The following is a 20,809-nucleotide window of genomic DNA, read 5'->3' on the forward strand; positions in this document are numbered from 1 at the left end:
TGGGACGCTGGGATTCGAACCGATGACCTCTTGCATGAAAGGCAAACGCTTTACCTCCATGCTATCTCTCCAGCCCCGTGATTTTATTTTAAAGCACAAATAATCTATTCCAGGGGTCAGCAATCTGCAGCTCTTTGAAGCTTTGCCACAGCACCAATAGCAGGGGGGCAAGGAGGGATATCCTTTAATATTTTAATTGGCTATTAATTTGCACAGATATGTTTTACATATTAAGTGAAAAAGTTCTTTTTTTCCTTCAGATCGACAGCTAACTGCACGATCCTGTATATAGCATTAAGATAAGAAGCAATGTATGCAGTGCTAGATTTGTTTTAAATGTCACGATGGTTTTGCGGCTGCCAGGTTTTTTTTTCCTTTGGAAACGAGGCCAGTTGACTATGTCTTAAAGGGTGCCGACCCCTGGTCTGTCCACGCTGAAGGCTGTGAGAATGACGGCGGCAGCCTTGCAGGAAACGCTTTGTGAGGGGAGACTCAGACTTCCGTGATGGTACTGGAATATTAGGGTTGCAGTGGGGAGGATCCCTCCGCCCCTCAGTGTTCAGTAGGGCTCTGCGGTCAGCTCCTGGAACTGGGCTCTGTCCCTGGCACCCTGTGTGTGCCCTCACATAGCAGCATCTGACATCTGGGTGTGCCTCAGGCCTTGCGGAGCACCTCCCAGTTACCCTGGGATACGATGATCTTTGCGCTCGGGAAGACTCCAGAGGGGTCCCCCAGAATCACACAGCTGGGTCCTCTCTCCACCTCCAAACCTTTCTCTATTCTGAGAGGCACGTGGCAGAGCCCCTCAGTAAGAGCCAGCAAGTGCCCAGCTCTAGGGTTGATCGTGGGCTGGGGTCTCACCTTTTCAGATCTCATTTTCCCCACCTGGGAAAGGACCACCAGGGTCACCGTGGGATCACGAAGAAGAGGAAGGCAACAAGAGCTGAGGGCATTCGAGTGGTCTGAGGTAGTGCAGGCCTCATTTCTGTCACTTGGTTTGACAAATGTGTCTCTCCAGCACCCCACATTTAATCTTCATCTCATGGGGACCTCAGAGCCCAAGGGCCCCTTCCCTGGGGGTTCTCAGTCCAGCACTCAGAATTCTTGTGACGGGATTAAGCCAGGCCTGGACTCCGACCTGTGAGGTATCTCCCTAACCCCCGGTTTTATTGAAATGTTTGGGTTTTATGGGCCAAAGTGATAACACAGCGGGAGGGCGTTTGCTTTGCATGTGATCAACCCAGGATAGACCAGATTCGATCCCCGACATCCCATATGATCCTCTGAGCCTGCCAGGAGTGATTTCTGAGCACAGAGCCAGGATTAACCCCTGAGTGTTTCCCTCTGCCAGAGTTGAGCAAGACTTGTGGCATTTTTGACTTGTTTCCCTTCACTTGGCACCTCCCACACTGGCGCCTCCCACTTACTTGCAGATCCCCTGCCCCCCACCCTGGCTGTGAACCCCCTTCCCTGCCAGCTACTGAGTGTAGTGCTATGCCTGTCAGCCTCAGTTTACCCCGTCCCAGTCGCCGTGTGCTTGGTTTGTCATACCCCGATCATTGCCCACACACTCCTCCTAGCCATGGTGTTACCAGAAACCATTTGTCACCTTTCAGTTCCCAGACGTGATAGAGCTTCGGAATCTCGTGGGCTATATGTGGGGGTCCCAGTGGTCAGACTCAGGGCCTCACGCTTGCATGGCAAGTGGTCTAAGGCCAAAAAACTGAGATTCCTTTGGGCCTAGGGACTCACTTCTCTAGGAAACTTGAGCAAACAGCTCTTTTGCAAGTGGGGTGGGGTGATTTCTGGGTGCCTGGTTAACAGGAGGAAGATCAGGGCTGAAGTGGGGTTGACAGTGCTGTGATTTAGGGAGACAGAGGTAAGACCCAGCTTCTCTTCTTGCTAAACTTCCAAGCCGATCTTGTCAAACTGGGCATTTTCTGTGGAAATCCGTCTCCTCACCTGGCCCTTTGTATGCCAAGAACAGCCGCTGCCAGCCAGCCCTGTGGGCCTATGGATATTTTACTGCTGTCTCTTGTTGCCTGCAGGTATGGGTTTGGCTTTAGCTTGTCTTCTTTGGAAGGTGCCTGCAGGGGAAATGTTGCGCTGGAATGCACCTTCAGGCCCAGCAGGGATGGAGTGGGGGACTCCCGTCACCCCACACACACCTGTGCACCCCTCACCCAGGCTGAGGGCCAGCACAGGCGCAGAACTGACCCCTCCTTCTCAACCCTCCCACAGATTGACCAGCCTACAGGGTGACTGGGTGTCCACTGCATCTGCAAGCTTTCAGGTGTTTGCTGTCTCCACGAGCCAGGCCTTCCCTGACCCCAGGCCCAGCCCAGGGGGAGTTACAGTGGATGAGGGGAGATAGCGGGTGGGGTGGAGTGGCCTGGAAGAAACCAAGGTTGGTGCCCCTGTCCCCTGCTTGGGGAACAAAATGTGTCAGTGCCAACCACCATGTAGGATCGCCTGAACCCTGCCAGAGTCTGAGTGAGCTGGAATCTGGAAGCACAAGCACGTGGGGTGACCCAACCCCCAAGCCCCAAACCTATAGAAATGCATGATTTGAGTTCTGGGAGTCGCTGTGCTTGGAAGTTTGAGTCCTTGCATGGTTCAAACAGCGAGGAGGGTTGGGAGAGAGGACTGGGGCATCAGGAGAAGGGACTGGCTATAAGCAGAGGAAGTACTGGGGTATCAGGAGAGGGATTACTGGGCATCAAGAGGCGCAGTCCATGGGGCCAGAGTGATAGCCCGTGGATAGGGCATTTGCTTTGCACACGGCCAACCTGGGACAGACCCAGGTTTGATCCCCAGCATCCCATATGGTTCCCCAAGCCAGCCAAGTGCAATTCCTGAGCGCAAAGCTAGGAGCAAGTCCCGAGTGCTGGCTAACGGGTGTAGCCCCTCAAAAAAAAGAGACACAGTCCTAGGTTCTCCTGCATCCTCAAGGAACCAGTTCCTACTTGGACACTGCCCACCCAGAGCTTAAACCCCTCCTGGCCCTGTGCCCCCATTTTTTCATTAGAAAAAAATCAGGGTCTAGGGGCCGGAGAGATAGCATGGAGGTAAGGTGTTTTGCCTTTCATGCAAATCAGGGTCTACTCAAGCTGGCGGTGCTGCTAGCTCTCAGTCAGAACTGCACCCCTGAACTCTTCTCCCTGCCCCCATCTGACTTTGCTGGGCAGAGCTGGAATGGAACCAGGATCACCCTGTGCAGGGCCAAACTCCCAGCCCACCAACCCATGCCCTGGGGGAAGTGGAAGGGAAGGCCTTGTTTCCTGGCACCCTCCTCTGCCCTGGGTCATTGGCTGAGATCATGGGAACTACCCAGCTTGCGTAGGGGTTGGGGCAGGGCGAACCGTTTTCTGGGAGAGGTCACCATCCTGGGGGCCCAGTGGGACTCTGGGAAGGAGAAGGAAGGGAAAGTTGAGTCCCAGAGGCCAGAGTGGCCATGAACTCCTCCTGTCCACTCACTGGGGCTCTGAGTGGGCTTTGTATCACAGGTTACATGTGGGGCATCTCAGGGCAGGAGCCCTTAGAGCTGGCAGACTCGAGGCCTCGGGGGTCCTGGGACCAAATTCTCCTAAGTCAGGAGACAGGAGCCTCTGAGGGATGGAGATATGACTCCTTCTGCACAGCTGCCTTGGATCCCACTCCCAGCGGGGTTGGGGGGAGCCCTGGGCGGCTCCAGCTAAAGCCAGAAGACACTTAGCACTGGGGAATGTTGCCCAGATCATCCCCTGCACCTCATCCTCAGGTCCTCTCATTTACTGTCTGTCCCAAGACCAACTCCCTCTTCTTCCAAGCATCACTTGGGACCCCTTTTGCCCCCCAAAGGAGAGCAAGAAGTAGAGAAAACACGGGAGAAATGGATAAGCCCTCGAGGGCTGGAGAGATAGTACAGTGGTGAAGGCACTTGCCTTACACGATGCCTACCTTGGCTCAGCTCCCACCTAGGGTTCCCTGAGCATGGCCAGGAGTGAGCCTGAATCATGGGTCAAACCTGAGCACTGTTGGGTATAGCCTCAAACCCAATTGAACAAACCCCCAAACAAAAATATAAAGAAATAGGGGGCCGGAATGTAAGTGCAGCAGGGAGAGCATTTGCCTTGCATGTAGCTAACCTAAATTCAATCTCCTACACCCTATAGCATCCCCTGAGCCTGCCAGGAGTGACCCCTAAGCATCACTGGGTATGGCCTCCCAGATGATCCCTGTGGTTCTGGGGGTCACTGCTATAGCCCCAGGCCCTGGACTGAAACATGGTGGGAAACTACAGCCTGGGATACAGAAGTGGGGGCTTGAGGCCCTCCCCCAATCTCACCTGCATGATCCAGCCATCTCAACTTTGCCTGTGACCCAGGGGAGACTCAAACTTTTGTGTTGGTGCTGGAATGTGGGGGTTGTATGAGGGTGGGGGCGGGTGCTCAGCCTCTCAGGGTCCCCCTCAGCATAAGTGAAGGGCTCTGGGATCAGAAGGAACACGGGTCTCACATTTCAGACATTCAGGGGCAAATGGGTTTTACCTGGTATCTGACATCTTACCTGGGAACCAGGAATTGGTTCCCCCTGGACATAAGAAACCTAATGCTGGGCCTTCAAAATCAAAACTCATCCCTGAAAGCCAGCAGTGACTGGCCTGCTTTAGCATTGCTGAACCACTGTGGCAGTGAGGCCCCTCCCTCAAGGGTTCAGACACCAGATGTCTTCAAGACACCTACCAGTTCCCATAACATCCATTTGTTTGTTTGTTTATTTAGGCTCTTGGGTCACATCCAGTAGTGCTCAAGGGTTACTCCTGGCTCTGGGCTCAGGAATCAATCCTGGCAGGCTTGGGGGACCATATGGGATGCTAGGAATCGAACCCAGGGCTGTCCCTGGTTGCCCAAGTGCAAAACAAACATGCTACTGCTGTGCTATTGCTCTGGCCCTACGTCCAGGTTCTTGGTGCTGCAACTGACCATGAGCATCACCCCAACCTTCATTTGTGCCAGGATGGATAGGCAGTGCCCTGATTCTGTTTTGTTTTGTTTTGTTTTGTTTTTGGGTCACACCTGGCAGCGCTCAGGAGTTACTCCTGGCTTTACTCTCAGAAATCGATCCTGGTAGGCTCGGGGGACCATATGGGATGCCAGGATTCGAACCACTGACCTTCTGCATGCAAGGCAAACGCTTTACCTCCATGCTATCTCTCCGGCTTGTGCCCTGATTCTGGGACCAAGACAATAGGGTGCCCTGCTCTGCTCCTCATCCCTTGTCATGAACAGCCAGATGTGGGCACAGCTGTGTGGAGGGCACTCTGGGGACAGGATGAGTCGGGGATACCCAGATAGTGACTGGAAGAGCCAGTGGCTTGGGCCACACAAGGGTCTACCCACACACAAAACTCCCTCTTAGTATGGGCTTGTGTGGGGGTTTGGGGGGGAACCTCAGAGCCAGGGTAGCCTGGGGGCTGAGTGTTGGTCTTCACAGCTGGCCAGATCTGTGGCCTGATCCATACCAGGGGCAGAGGGACAGGGTCACTCGTGGTCAGTGCCCAGGGAGTTTGACCTTGGAGCACCAGCACCGGCCCTTGGCTGACTCGTCACCTCCAGGTTCCGGAAAGCTCATCACAGTCAAAAGCCTTTCCACGGGTGCACACCTGCGCCCGCCCCCGGCTGTGGGCACGGGGCCTGCCAGGACTCCTGCAGGGACGCGGCTTGGGGCCCGGAGTCCTTGGCAGGTGCCCCGGCAGCCTCCCTGGCCCAGCTGCAGGGCTGGTTTCCTGCACTCACTCACCAAGCCTGCCAAGCCCAGCTGAGTGTTTATGGTTGTCAGCGCACCCCGGGGAGCCGCAGATGCTGAAACAAGAGCAGATGCTGCCCCGCCCCCCAGAGAGCAGAGCACCTCCCCCTTGAGGTTTGTGTTTCCTGCAAACAGTTGTGTCCCAGTTGCTGCCCTGCACTTGTTAAATTCTCACAAAGAGCCCCTCGTCACTTGGGTCTCTGTCCCGCCCACCTGCTGGGTCATGTTCTGGTGGGCCCACTGTCCCCACTGCTCCCTCTGTCCCCACCTGCCCTCTTTTGTCCCTCCCCTACCTTCTTCTCACTGCTTCCTCCTCTTTTCCTCCTCTTCTCCCTCCTGTTCCCTCCCTCTACCCCTCCCTCTCTTTTCTCTACCTCCTCTCTTTTCTCCCTCATCTTCCTCTTTTCTCCCTTTTCTCTCTCTTTTTCTCCTCCTTTGTTTATTCTTTTTTCTTTTATTTCTCTTTTTGGGTTTTTTGTTTGTTTGTTTGTTTGTTTGGGCCACACCTGTTTGATGCTCAAGGATTACTCCTGGCTAAGCGCTCAGAAATTGCCCCTGGCTTGGGGGGACCATATGGGATGCTGGGGGATCGAACCGCAGTCCTTCCTTGGCTAGTGCTTTCAAGGCAGACACCTTACCTCTAGTGCCACCTCACCGGCCCCTCTTTTTTGGGTTTTTGGGTCACATCCAGCAGCACTCAGGGGTTACTCCTGGCTCTATGCTCAGAAATCACCCCTGGCAGGCACAGGGGACCATATGGGATGCCGGGATTCAAACCACCGCCCTTCTGCATGCAAGGCAAACGCCTTACCTCCATGCTATCTCTCCGGCCCCTGTTCTTTTTTTGTGTGTGTTGTGGGGATGTATGGGCCATACCCGGTGGAGCTCAGGGGTTCCTCCTGGGTCTGCGCTTAGAAATCATTTCTTACAGGCTCGGGAGACCATATGGGATACGGGGAATCGAACCTGGGTCCATCCTGGGTTGACTGCATGCAAAACAAATGCCCTATCACTGTGGTATCTCTTCAGCCCCATATCTCCCTCATTCTTTTCATCATCCCACCCTCCTCCTCTCCCCTTTCTCTGTCTCTTGTCTCCTTCCTCTCTCTCTCTCTCTCTCTCTCTCTCTCTCTCTCTCTCTCTCTCTCTCTCTCTCTCTCTCTCTCTTTAAATTAAAATATTTAAGGGGCCAGAAAGATAGCATGGAGGTAAGGCATTTGCCTTGCACACAGAAGGAGGTGGTTCGAATCCCGGCATCCCATATGGTCCCCCGAGCCTACCAGGAGCGATTTCTGAGCGTGGAGCCAGGAGTAACCCGAGCGCTGCTGGGTGTGACTCAAAAACAAAAAAAATATTTATTTAAGCACCATAATTACAGGCATGTTTGTAGTTGAGTTTCAGTCATAAACTTCCTTTCTCTCATATACAAATTCTTTCTCTTCCTCCCTCTTCTCTCTTCCTTCTCCCTTTCCCTCTCTCAGTAAACAGCACAAATAGAAATGTGAGCACCTGGGGCCAGAGCAACAACAGCACAGCGGGGAGGGTTTTTCCTTAGCCAGCAGCAGATCCAGGTTTGATCCCTGGCATCCCATAGGGTTCCCCGAGCACTGCCAGAAGTGAGCCTTGAGCACAGAGCCAGGCATCAGCCAGGAACACAGGGTTTGGTCCAAAACCAAAACCAAAGCGAGCGTTCTCCCTCTCCCACCTCCAGGCATGCTGAGGGTCACTCTGGGCTCTAGAACTTTCTGCCAGAGGAAGGTGGAGAAGCTTGTCCCTCAGGAAAGCAGGGCAGCATCTCCAGGCCTGGCACCCTGTGGTGCTCTCCCTTGTGCATGTGGGCTTGCGTGCGCATGGCTGAGGCTGGGGTCAGTGCAGCAGCGCAAGATAGAGCTGGCCCCTGGGCTTGGTGCTGAATCCCTGCTGGCTCTGAGATTGCTGTGCCTTGGCTGGGACTCAGACCGAGACCTTGAGGGACCTCAAGCAGGTCTCCTTGGGAGACCTGGAGACCTTGGCAGAGGCTGAGGAGGCAGATGGGCAAAGCCGAACAGAGCCGGACCTGGGAGACCTCGGCGCTGGGCACTCTCAGACGGGCACAAGGGCCATGTCAGGAACAGGCTTCACCCAAGAGCAGCCCAGGTTGGCATTTGGCCTGGGGACTGTTTCTCTTCCCTATTTTTCTTGTTGATTATTGGACCACACCTGGAGATGCTCAGGCGTTACTCCTGGCTCTGTGCTCAGGATTACTCTTGGCAGTGCTCGGAGGACCTATGAGATGCCAGGGATTCATCAGCTTCAGCCTTGATGCAAGGCCAGGGCCCTACCTATGCTGTGCTCTCGCTCTGCCCCCTTGGGAGTGTTTTTCTGAGTGCCAGCCTTTGGTCTTTCTTCGCTTAATTCTTTCCCTGCTTGCTGCATTCTTTGTATTCGTCCTGTGTGTGTGTACATATATATATATATATATATATATATATATATATATATATATATATATATATATATATATATATATATATATATACATACTGGTTTGAGTCCACAACCAGTCTTCCCCATAGCACACTCCTGGCTCTGCACTCAGGGATCACACTTGCTGGTGCTCAGGGAACCCTATGGGGTGCCAGAGATCGGATCCAGAACACAGAACCCACATCCTCCCTGAGTTCCCTTTTATACTCTTTTTTTTTTTTTTTTGCGGGGGGGGGGGGGGTGTCTCCCAGGCAATGCTCTAGGGACCTAGGGGACACTCTGCCAATACTCAGCCATCATGTGGCATTTCAGTGCTTGACACAGTGATGTGGCACTACCCAGGCTCAGGGAGACAGGTTCGGGTATGGCACAGAGGTCTCTGTGCTGTGTGTCCCATGATCCCCAACCACTGTCCCTGCCTTTGCCTTGGTTTCTCTTCTTCGGGTCCTCCCTGTGAACTGCTCAGGACTTTCCAAGTGGAAGGTTTGCCGGGGTCTTGAGCTCTGGGGCCTGGGTCTCACCCTCGAGGCTGAGTTCAGACACAACGAGCAGCCACATTTATGGGAAGAAAACGCTCCCCAAAGCCCTCACCACAAGAACTGCCTATGCTTGGGTGCCTCTTGGCTTTGCTGGTAAAACCGGAGCCTGTATCAAGTCCGAGCAGGAGAAACTTCATGTTCAGGATAATCTTCCTTTGATCTAGTCTAGGAAAAATATTTTGAATAGAGTTCCAGCAAGCATATGAAGATTTGCTTGGACTTCTTGTTTATTATGGTAGGACTCCGTATCCAGAAACCCGCTCTTCCTCTCTGCCTCCCCCGCCCTGGAGGCCCCAATTTCTTGCCCGGATGCTACCATGGACCAGGCAGCTCTCGCTGCTGTTTGAATGGCATGTTTTTAGAAATGAACAGGAATGCGCTGAGGACAGAGAAGCCAAAGGGTGAGGAACCATTTAATATTCTCCCTGACAGATATTTTTGCCCTGGAAATTACATGCCAGACCTGGGGAAACAGGAAATTTTAAAAGCGCTGAGGCCAGGAGATGGGGCGGCTGGAATGTTTACCCATCTCTAAGTTGGGGAGGTTCTGAGCCTAAGGGAGTCAGGGAGCATTTTTCTCTTAATTGGCGGGTGGCTCCGAAGAATTGCTCCTGTGAGTCCGAAAACATCGAGGGCCCCCTCCCCCTCAGCTTCTGGGAGCAACCCTGCTGGGCTTCTGCTCTCACGGGACAGAGGAGGGCAAAGGCTTGGCCAGTCTCCTGCCTCTTCTCCAGACACTCAGGAGATATTTCTGGAAGACTCTCATTTCCCCCAGGGGCCAGCACCCTGTCGGGTCACCTGCCTGATCTCCAAATGCCGTAGCCAAGAAATAGTGGGGTGACAGAACCTGGGCGGGGAGTATTCTAGCCACTGTCTTCCCTGCAGCAATGCCCCTCCAGCCCTAGCTCACGAGGTACCTTCCCTGTGCTTCTGTAATTAATGAAATTAATTCAGCATTTTCGTTTCCTGTGGATTCACGGCCCTAGCCCTTACCCACCTGCTGTTTCATCTAACTCTGGGGACTCTGGAGCCCATCGGAGCTGGGGACCTCAGGTCTGCATGGGGGACTCATGGCACCCACTGGCCCAGAACCTGGAAGGGCCTTTGAGGCTGACTTTGACCTCGAAGAGCTCAGGAACGAACACCAGAGGAACTGCCATTGCATTGAAGGGGCAGCCTTTGTGCTGGGCCCATGAAGGTTGTTGGTGTTGCTGGTAGGTTTGGGGGATACTGGTAGGTTTGGGGAGTGTTGGTCGGTTTGGCTATTGGTGGGTTTAGGGCAACAGCCTACAGGAAAATGAAGGAAAAGGCACTGTGATGGTGCTGGGCGGGCCCTAAAGAAAGAGCTGAGCATCTTCGGTGCATCCTCGTCTGGACTCAATAAGCCCCACCAGGAAGTGGGTACCACTGCCACACTCAACAAGGAAGTCATCCAGAGCTAATCTGCCCAGCAACAGCTCCACTAATGAGAAGCCTTAGAACCCAGTCAATGGGGCACCTGGCCCTCAGACTCGCCCAGTGACGTCTTCAGAGCAGCCCTGACCCCGCTCCCTTTGAATCTGTATTTAAATTAACTTAATTAAACCCAGTATGGACCTGAGTTCAATTCCCGGCATCTCCTATGGTCCCCCAGAGCCTGCCAGGAATGATTTCTGAGCGCAAAGCCAAAGCCGGGAGTAATCCCTGAGCATTGTCAGATGTGGCCAAAAAAAAAACAAACAAAAGTTTGTTTTGTGGCCACATCTGGCAGTGCCCAGGGGTTACTCCTGGCTCTGTGCTCAGGGATCACTCCTGGTGGTGCTTAAGGGACCCTATGGAATGCCAGGGATCAGGTTGGCCACATGCAAGGAAAGGCCCTCCCCACTGTGGTATCTGGCCCCTGTTGTTTCTCTCTCTCTCTCTCTCTCTCTCTCTCTCTCTCTCTCTCTCTCTCTCTCTCTCTCTCTCTCTCTCTCTCTCTCTCTCACACTCCTAGTAGGCTCAGGGGACCATATGAGATGCCAGGAATTGATCTTGGGTCCATACTGGGCCAGATGTGTGCAAGACAAATGCCCTACCGCTATGCTCTCACTCCAGCCATAGGGCCGTTTCTTTTTTTTTGGTTTTTGGGTCACACCCAGTGGTACTCAGGGGTTACTCCAGGCTGTCTGCTCAGAAATAGCCCCTGGCAGGCACGGGGGACCATATGGGACGCCGGGATTTGAACCAAACACCTTTAGTTCTGCTTGCAAGGCAAACGCCGCTGTGCTTTCTCTCCGGGCCCCATAGGCCCGTTTCTTAAACTCAACACACACCAACCACATGCTATGGCCCATCCACTCCTAGGCACTTACCGAGATAGATGGGAGCGAGTGTTCCCAGAAGGTCTCGCACGTAAGTGCTCGTGGCAGCTGTGTTTGCAACAGCCCCCAACAAAGACAAGCCAAACATCTCTCCACAGATGAGCAGATAAACAAACCGCTGGGAGCAATTGGCGGTGGATGACTCTGCTCAGAGCAGCCCGAGGAACGAGGAACGAGCCAGCAGTCTGTGGAATCTCCACATCATTAGCAGAGTGGAGGCAGCCAAACAGCAAGAGACGACCCCACTGAAGCCACAGGCGCAAGGCGTCTCATGCCAGAGATTCCGGGAAATTAGCACAGAACTGGGACTCTTGAAGAAGGGCCTGAGGGGCTGCAGAGAGAATAATGGGCCCCTTGGCGAAGTGCAGGAGAAAGGTTTAGGGTGTCATGGCTTTGCTGGATTCTGGGCCTCAATTCATGGGCCTTTGTGTATATTAAAACTCACCATCGGGGCCAGAGTGATAGCACAGTGGAAGGTGTTTGCTTTGCATGTGGCCAACTGGGAACAGACCTAGGTTTGATCCCCAGCATCTTATATGGTCCCCCAAGCCTGCCAGGAGCGATTTCTGAGTGCAGAGTCAGGAGTAACCCCTGAGCGCCGCCAGGTGTGGCCCCAAAATAAAAAACAAACAAACAAAACCTCACCAGGTGAGGGGCCGAATGATAGCAGAGCAGGAAGGGCATTACTCATGGCTTTGGATTGCACCCCACTTCTCTGCTTCCTCCCAATCCCTCCCTGAGCCTCATCCCTCCAGGCTGTTTCCTGCCCTTTGCATAGACCGTGACCTGCACTTTCCTTACTCCAGGTTTTGGGGGGGCTGGATGAGAGTCCCAGATAGTGCTCTGGGCCCCTCCCAGGCATTCTCCGCTCGCCCTTCGTCAGAGCCAGTGCAGGTTCGAGGGTCAGGCCCTGCAGGGCTGGGGGTGGGGGGTGCTCCAGGGATCAACCCAGGATTGGTTCTGGGGTTTCGGGGGTCCAACCCAGTGACTCATGGCAGCCTCAGGCCTCAACTGCTCCCTTCTTTCTTGTGAAGTTCAGGGAACACTAGGGTGCCTCAGAATTCAAGTTCTCTCTCTTTTTTTTGTTTTTGGGCCACACCCGGTGATGCTCAGGGGTTACTCCTGGCTATGTGCTCAGAAATCGCTCCTGGCTTGGGGGACCATATGAGATGCCAGGGGATTGAATGAACCTCGGTTCGTCCTAGTCTAGCATGGGCAAAGCAGACACCTTACCGCTTGTGCCACCACTTCAGACCCCCCCCTTTCTGTGTGTGTCTCTTTCTGTTCTCTCACCCTCTCTTTGCCTTTATTCCTTCTCTCTATCCCTGTCCCTGTCTGTGTTTCTCCCTGTCTCTCCTCTCTTCTCTCCCTGCCTCCTTTCTTCTCTCCCTCAAGCTCCCTCTCCTCTCTTCCTCTTCCTTCTCTTATCACTCTTCCTCCTCTCTCTCCCTCTCTCCTGTGTCTGTGTCTCTCCTTCTCTCCCTCTCCTCTTTTCCCTCCCTTTGTCTTTTCTATTTCTCAGCACAGATGCTCCCTCCTGCATCCTCCCCAGCGGGGGAATTGCAGCCCCTCAGAGGCCCAGCGAGCACTTGTTTTCCCTCCGTGGGATTGTGTGGGATTATGGGATTTGTCTGTTTCTACCTCAGTCAAGTTACACATTGTTGCTCGTTAAATGGAATTATCTTTGACTGTAAACCTTGGATTAGAGGGGAAACCGACAGTCACACCTGGTTCTTTCCACAGGTAAAAGGCTTGATTAGAAAGGATCAACCTGGGGCTGGAGAGATAGCATGGAGGTAAAGTATTTACCTTGCATGCAGAAGGACGGTGATTTGAATTCTGGCATCCCATAGGGTTCCCCGAGCCTGCCAGAAGCGATTTCTGAGCATAGAGCCAGGAGCAACCCCTGAGCGCTGCCGGGTGTGACCCAAAAACCAAAAAAAAAAAAAAAAAAAGAAAAGAAACGATTAAACCTCTCTTTTCCAGGGTCAGGAGTGGTGGCGCAAGCAGTAGGGTGTTTACCTTGCATGTGCTAACCTAGAACAGACCTTGGTTCCACTCCGGAGTCCCACATGGTCCCCCAAGCCAGGAGTGATTTCTGAGCGCATAGCCAAGAGTAACCCCTAGCATCACTGGGTGTAGCCCAAAAAAAGAAAAAAAAAATATATATATATCTTCTCTTTTCCATTTATTTTTCTTTTCCGGACCTCCAGGAAGCAGCCTGGATAGTTGGCCAGCTAATAGGAGTAAAGGGTAACGTGGGGAACTCTTCCAAAACCTTTTCTCATTACACGCGTGTGTTTGAATTATCTTACAGACTGCCTTAAGACTGCAGCCACAAATTGCCAGTGTTTCGGGGTTGGAACCTGAGGGATTTGATCAATACAATGGTGCCCGAACTGGGACCTGAACCCTGGACCCTCAGAAGGATTGATTCCCCAACAGTGCTAAGGGCATCCACAGATACTTGGGTCTGGATGGACGGTTCAATCTTTAGGTCTGGTGCTGCTGATACCCCGCAGTGTTAGTGGGAGGAACTGTGCATGCCGGGGATGGAACCTGGGGCATCCTAGATGCAGGCCCATGCTTCAGCCTTTGGGGTTCTCTCCCAGCCCAGTTTTGCAGATTCTGGTGAAGGTCATCTGTGCGGGTCCAGAAAGGGATTGATCCAGACACAGAATTCCTTGGAACCTCAGAAATGACAGGGTGCCTTAGCCTTCACAGGAATGTTCAGATAGCATGGCCGAGACATGGGGACAAGCAGGCAAGGGGCTTGGGGACACACACACTCTCCCAGGAAAGGATTCCTCAGCTCATCCTGTGCTGCTGGGAGGCTGAACGGGTGCCGGCTCGGGGCTCCTGGGGCATGTCTGGCTCTGTAAAGGCTGCAAGTGGGGATGGGGAACTTCAAGTTCATCTTGTCAATCTCGTTAGGAAAAAGGCACCATTTCGGGTTGGTTGCATCTGCAAGCCCTGCACTGCCACACCGGACTCTGCCTGCAAGAGACGTCGATTACTGCTCCAGGTCCGCCCAAGGGAACTGAGGCCAGGAGGGTAAGCGGATACCGCAAAAGTGAATCTAGGGTGTCAGAGAGACAGCACAGCAGGAAGGGCATTTGCCTGGCATGAGGCCGACCTAGGTTCGATCCCAGGCATCCCACATGTTCCCTGAGTGCCAGGACTGATTCTCAAGCACAGAGACAGGAGTAAGTCCAGGACCCTGAGTGAATTCATGGCGCTGGATTCTCTCGCTGGGTTCAGCTCTGTGCAGCCTGGGACACAGTGCTGAGTCCTTCATCTAAGTCTGGGAGGCGTCCACTGTGGGAAACGCCTGAGCTGAGGTTCTGGTTTGAGACATCGGTGCATCCGCATCACAGAGTCTGAGGCAGTTCATCAGCACAGCGGTGAGATAAGCAGCTGCTCGGGCCTAACCTGCCTGGGCACCATCACTCAGCTCAGGACAAGAGGCACATGGAGAAGACCGGGAAGGGGGCCCTCACACATGCTCCGGAGGGCTTCCTGGAAGAGATGGGCCAGAAAGGCAGAATCTGATGGAGAGAATGGCCAGGTACGGGGTAACCCAGCTACCTGGCCAGCAGAGAGAGAAAGACAGGCCACTGGAGGGTTGTGCTCGGCTCTAGGTTCCTCCCTGAGGGCCACCAAGATTCTGGATGGTTCTACTCGGGCTTCTCAGAGAACTGGTCATTGCAGGTGCTAGCAATGGGGAAAGGGAGCGAAAGGGCAGCAGGACCTGGGAAAGACGGTCAGGACAGAGGCATCGCCAGATCTCAGGGAAGACGTGGGGGGCTGGCTGGGGTGGGATCTCAGCGGGAGTGGGTGGAGTTGGGTGGTGGGTGTGTCCCCTCTATGGTCAAATGAACACCAAATTCCTAGTATTGTCCACACGCCTGGTTGGTCCCTCTTCTCACTCAGCCTCCTCAGCAGAACCCAGGGTGTTCCACGCTCATTCTCCGGGTGCACCGCTCATTGAGTCTGCCAGTAATTTTCTGTTGTTTACTTCAGGCTGGATTTCTCAGCTATTTCCCTCCTCTTCCAGGCAGTCCACTGGGCTTTTCCAGGATGCTGGGCCAGTGGACAGGAGCCCTCCGAGCCTCCTGGGGTGCTGTTGACCAGCCTGGGGAATGGGACCCTTGAAAGATTCCTGACCACTGACAACCCTTGTGCAGGTGGGGTGTGGAGCATGGGGAGAAACAATGAATGGGAAGGGGGCGTCCTGCTGGGGAGCCTGGTGGTGCTCAGGATAGGTTCTATATTGGAGCTCAAAGCTGTGTGTTCTTATTTTGGGGAGGGGTTGTTTGTTTGCTTGCACACCCAGCAATGCTCAGGGGTTGGTTACTCCTGGTTCTGTGCTCAGGGGTCACTCCTGGAAGGCTGAAGGGGCCATAGGGAATGCCAAAGATCGAACCCAAGTCAACCATATGCAACCCACTAGATTCAGTTCCTCGGAATAATGCCAATATTCCTTCTTCCCTACTTCCCCCTTCCTTTCTGTAGATAGGATGTGGCTGGCAGAAGCTCCACAGACTCACCCGGAAGTGCCAGGAGGAAGAGGCGAGGAAGCAGAGTGGAAGTGAAGAGGAAAGGAGAGGAAATGGAGAAGCAGTGGAGAGGAAGCAGGGGAAATAGAGAGGAAGAGGGAGGAAGTGAAGAGGCAATGGGAAGAAGTGGAGAGGAAGCAGAGAGGAAGTGGGAGGAAGCAGGAGGAAATGGAGAGAAAGCAGAGACCTACCTTGGCCAGGCTCTAACTCTGCTCACCTGGGTCCTGGGACTGATTTCCCAGAGACCAGCCAGCCTTGGCCCCAGCAGGTATGACCCAGATTCCTGGCCAGAGGTGGGGGAAGGGAGGAAGGTAGGAAAGATGGGGGATGGAGAGAGGGGGAGGCCGAGGAGAGGGAGACATTCCTGGCAGAGACCGATAAGGTAGCCATGGCCTAGATAAGGTGAGGGTCCTCGTATCTCTAGCTCTAGAATGAACCTCCGGCCTCTTCACATTCCTTCTGCTCCTGGATGGCCCAGATTGGATCCCTCCTGATCTTGCTGTGTGCCAGACTCGGGCACACAAACACGCACACAAACACGCACACGCACACACACACACACACAGTGGCTGAGGAAAGTTAGGACATTGGGGCAGAGGTTGGTGGAGAAACGGACCTGAACACTTCAGAGAAAGGGAGAGGGTGGTTGCTGCCCCGTGGCCATAAACAGAGACGCTGAGACACAGAGGCAGCAGCTCTGGACCTTGCCCTGGGTTTCCGGTCTCAGCACCCCAAGGGCTGCAGCCTGTTTGTGTGTGTCTGTCTGGAGGGGGGTGCACTCAACCTTGAGTCCCACTGGCCTGTGTCCCCTCAAACATTCTGCTGTCCACTCATCAGGGAGGGGACCTCTGGACACCAATGGTCCCAGCCTGGCCCTAAGATGCAACAGATGTGACTCAGAACCCCGCTCTTCTCTGACCCTTCCCTCCTGTTGGCGATAGATGAGAGCAGACAAATGGGCAGAAAGAGGACATGTGGGAGCCCCAGAGTCCCTCCTTGGCACCAAGGCATCACAACTGTGCTCCCCTGTGCCAAAAAAAGAGGGTTTTACAAGTAGCAGGCTGAGAACCACAGCACAGCAGGAACGGTGCTGGCCTTGCTCACAGCTGACCCGGGTTCAATCTTGGTATCCTGAACAGTCCTTCCAGCCCACCAGGACTGACTGCTGAGTGCAGAGCCACGAGTTAGGCCTGCATGTGGCCAGGTGTGGCCCCAAAACAAGATAAAGCTAGCTGGAGAACAGGTCTTACATCCGCACTGGTGGGGACAGCCCCTCAGCCTCAGATGTCTCTTGGCCCCAGGTGTCCCAGAGGCAGTCGAAGCCAGTCATTGGCCCTTTTTTTTTTTTTTTTGGTTTTTGGGCCACACCCGGTGACGCTCAGGGGTTACTCCTGGCTATGTGCTCAGAAGTCGCTCCTGGCTTGGGGGACCATATGGGACGCCGGGGGATCGAACCGCGGTCCGTCTCCTAGGCTAGCGCAGGTAAGGCAGGCACCTTACCTCCAGCGCCACCGCCCGGCCCCATCATTGGCCCTTTTCATGCTTTGCTAAGAGAGGGGCATCACCCTGACATCTCATGGGGCACTGTCACATGAAACCGCAACCCTAACTTAATCCTGACAGCAAGGGACCCAGAAATGAACCTCATAGAATAATAAACCCAGAAACAAACCACATAGAAGTGGCAGCGCTGGGAGCCCAGGAAAGAGGAGAAACTTGGGGGATGCCTGGCTGGAGTGTCGCTGCCCTCACTCTGCATTCACAGGGGCCTTGAGGAGTACCAGTCGCTGGCAGAACCAAAACCAGCTGCTCGCCATAATCTGGGATTCCAGCACAAACACTGAGAGGCGGAGGGACTCCCCTCACCAATTTTAGGAGGTGCTGGTATGAGAAATCTCGCAGCTCCAGGACTTGGGCTCAGGGCTCAATCTCCTCCCTTGTGTGTATGAGACAGTGAGTGGCACCTCTTTCACATCACACAGGCCCTATGCCCTCTAGCAACAAGTCTGTTTCTCGGGCGTCTTGAGGGGGCCAGGCACCAAGGGCATTGACAGGGTTTGTGGAGCTGCAACCAAAGGGGTGGGGAGCAGTGCCCAAGAACTTCTGGGACCATGCTTGGGGCATGGTGGGGCTTAGCATCCTTGGTGGCCCTTCATGGCATCAGCACCAGAGGCTGGAGCTGCCAGTCTGCAGTTGCCTGCCCAGGAGTCTGACAAACAATCCCCTCAATGCCCAGAAAGAGTTGCCCGTCAGGTCTTAAAGGTTGCCCCTCCCAGGGTTCACTGGAACCCTGTAATCCCCAAAACAAAGCAGACAGCAAGGAAGCACTGGGCTCTCTCACGGAGCTATGTCCTGTTTCAGCAGAAATGGGGAGATGGAGGGTGTCCACAACCAGTGGCCCTGGCATCATTGGCCATTTCTTGGCCCCGAATGGTGCCCTGGCTTGTGGGCAGGAGAATCCGTGACTCAGTTCCTTTGTCCTGGGCACCCTCTTCATTGTTGGGGGAGAAGCTAGTGAAGACATTTCCTCTCTGCCTGCATGAATGTCTAGAACAAGTCTGAAACCTGGACCTGGAGTGAGAGCACAGCAGGAAGGACATGCCTTGCATGTGGCCAACTCGGGTTCGATCCCCGGTATCCCACAGTCTTTCCAGAGCTCACCAGCAGCACAGAGCCAGGAGCAACCCCTGAGCACTACCAGATGTGGCCTCAACATAAAAATGAAAGGGGTCAGAGCAATAGGACAGTGGGGGAGGGCACTGGCCTTCCATGAGCTTGACCTTGGTTCAATTCCCGGCATCCCATAGAGTTCCTGAGCACTGCCAGGAGTGATCACTGAGCTGAGTCAGCAGTCATTCCTGAGCACTGCAGATATTGCCCCCCACACACACACACACATTTAGGAATCTCTATTTTGGGCCACATTCTTCTGTGTTTGTTTGGTTTTGAGGCCATACCCAGTGGCGCTCAGGGGTTCCTCCTTGCTCTGGGCCCAGAAATCATTCCTGGCAGGCTCCGGAGACCAAATGGGATATTGGGGATTGAACCCAGGTCTGTCCCAGGTTGGCCACGTACAAGGCAAACACCCTCTCCCTGTGTGATCACTCTGGCTCAGGGCCACATTCTGTCCATCCTCAGACCTGTTGACCTCAAAGACAGTAGTGATGCCCCATTGTACCCCACCGTACAATGTGGTCTTCCAGGGCCATCAGGCTAGCTGAAGCCACTCTCAGATCTCACCTTCCCCTGCAGGAAGGCCTCTGAGGTTTACCATCGGACAGATTCCATGGCAGAAAGCAGCTCAGTCCCCAAAGGTGCCAACCGGCCCAAGTGAATCGATCAGGAGCCGGCAGGAGAGGTTTGATTGAGGACTTTCATTTTGGCCCAAAAGGACTGGATCTATTAATAGCCCAGCCTCCGTTATCTCCACGGGGACGGTGAAGTGGGTCTGTTATCACCTCCATCACTCACAGGCTGGGTGGCAGGCAGAGTGAGGAGTGGGGGGTCAGAGTGGAAAACTCAGCTGTGCTGGTCCTCGGGACGGCCATAAGGGAGACTCACCCCTTAGTCCCGGACATGGGCTCAAGTGGAAAAAGACTTGGCCCAGAGGGACAGCGGGAAGAAGCAGACAGTTCCGCCAGCCCACCCCCCTGGCACTGTCCCTATGAGAGACAATGGGCATTACTGGAAGATGACCAGAAAGTTCTTTATTTGGGGGCTAGAGCACAGAGAGGGTGCTTGCCTTGCACACAGTTGGCCCAGGTTCTAACTCTGGCACCCTGAGCACTGCCAGGATCAATTCCCAAGCACAGAGTAAGGGGTAAGCCCAGAGAGCACACCTGGGTGTGACCAAAAAAAAAAAAAACACAACAACAAAACAACCATCCCATAAAAAAGTTCTTTTCTTCTTTTTTTTAAAATTGTGTACTGTTTTATTTCTACAGCCACTGTGAAATTAAGTTATTCATGATTGGGGTTTCAACACCAGTATCCACTTTTTCCACCAATGCTCCCACCCCCATTTGCCTCCTCCAAGCTTTTTTTTCTTTTAACAAGAGGCAATTTTTTAAATTATAACAATTGCCAAAAGCAACCTCTGGAGGCTCGAGCAGTGGCACAGTAGTAGTAGGGTGTTTGCCTTGCAAGCGGCTGACCTAGGACTGCCCACGGTTTGATCCCCGGCGTCCCATATGGTTCCCCAAGCCAGGAGCATTTCTGAGCGCATAGCCAGGCGTAACCCTTGAGCATGTCACTGGGCGTGGCCCCCAAACCAAAAACAAAACAAAAAAAAATAGAGAGCAACAAATCCAAGAGTAAGCTCTAAATACCAATGAATGTTCAGAAAATAATTAAAAGTTTAGAAATTAAGGGCCCGGAGAGATAGCACAGTGGCGTTTGCCTTGCAAGCAGCAGATCCAGGACCAAAGGTGGTTGGTTCGAATCCCGGTGTCCCATAGGGTCCCCCGTGCCTGCCAGGAGCTATTTCTGAGCAGACAGCCAGGAGTAACCCCTGAGCGCCACCGGGTGTGGCCCAAAAACCAAAAAAAAAAAAAAAGTTTAGAAATTAAAACAAAAGCAGCCAAAAAATTAGTATAACAGTTTTTTGCACTGTAGTTTATAATATAGTTGCAGGTAGGGTTTCCTAACGTAACTGTACCGGAAAGTTCTTTTCTTTTTTGGAGGGAAGCGTTACATCAGTGCTGAGGGGGCCCAAAGGTCAGGCTCAGAGCTCAGGCTCTGTGGTGCTGGGGCTCCCAGGATGCCCTGGAACTGGGGTTCAATCTCAGGGCCTGTGCATGCCAGGTACTTACTCCAGCCCTTTGTGCTCCCAGAGAGCGGCAGATCCTACCTCCGAGGTCTGCCCAGTGGAGGCACCTTGTCCTGTGGGCTCAGAGCCAGTGGGCAGGGACGGGACAGTGTCCTGTGGCACGGGGGCCAGCGACTTATGGGCATCTTTGGGGGGATGCCAGGGGCCAGGCCCTGCAATGGGGCTGTGTTATCTGTCCATATGGCACTAGGGAAGGAAGAAGTCCTGCTGAAGTTCAGGAACGGAGAAGCCGGTGGGAAATCGGTCCCCACACCCCGATGGGGGCCCTTGGAGGGAGCCCCTGAGAAC

The 20,809-nt window shown here is 53.7% G+C and overlaps 1 protein-coding gene across 1 annotated transcript in view; it reads left to right on the forward strand.

The window, feature by feature from the left end:
- The first annotated feature begins 7,637 nt into the window (after nt 1–7,637).
- Nucleotides 7,638–20,809, forward strand: part of PCSK6 (proprotein convertase subtilisin/kexin type 6) — a 98,309-nt gene continuing 85,137 nt past the window's right edge. Inside the window, exons 1-4 of the mRNA XM_049783919.1 lie at nt 7,638–7,652; nt 7,745–7,923; nt 18,946–19,023; nt 20,587–20,753. Coding sequence (XP_049639876.1) covers nt 7,638–7,652; nt 7,745–7,923; nt 18,946–19,023; nt 20,587–20,753 — 439 coding nt within the window. The remainder of the gene's footprint in view (nt 7,653–7,744; nt 7,924–18,945; nt 19,024–20,586; nt 20,754–20,809) is intronic.

The sequence above is a fragment of the Suncus etruscus genome, chromosome 11 (assembly GCF_024139225.1).
Source record: "Suncus etruscus isolate mSunEtr1 chromosome 11, mSunEtr1.pri.cur, whole genome shotgun sequence".
Classification (NCBI taxonomy): domain Eukaryota; kingdom Metazoa; phylum Chordata; class Mammalia; order Eulipotyphla; family Soricidae; genus Suncus; species Suncus etruscus.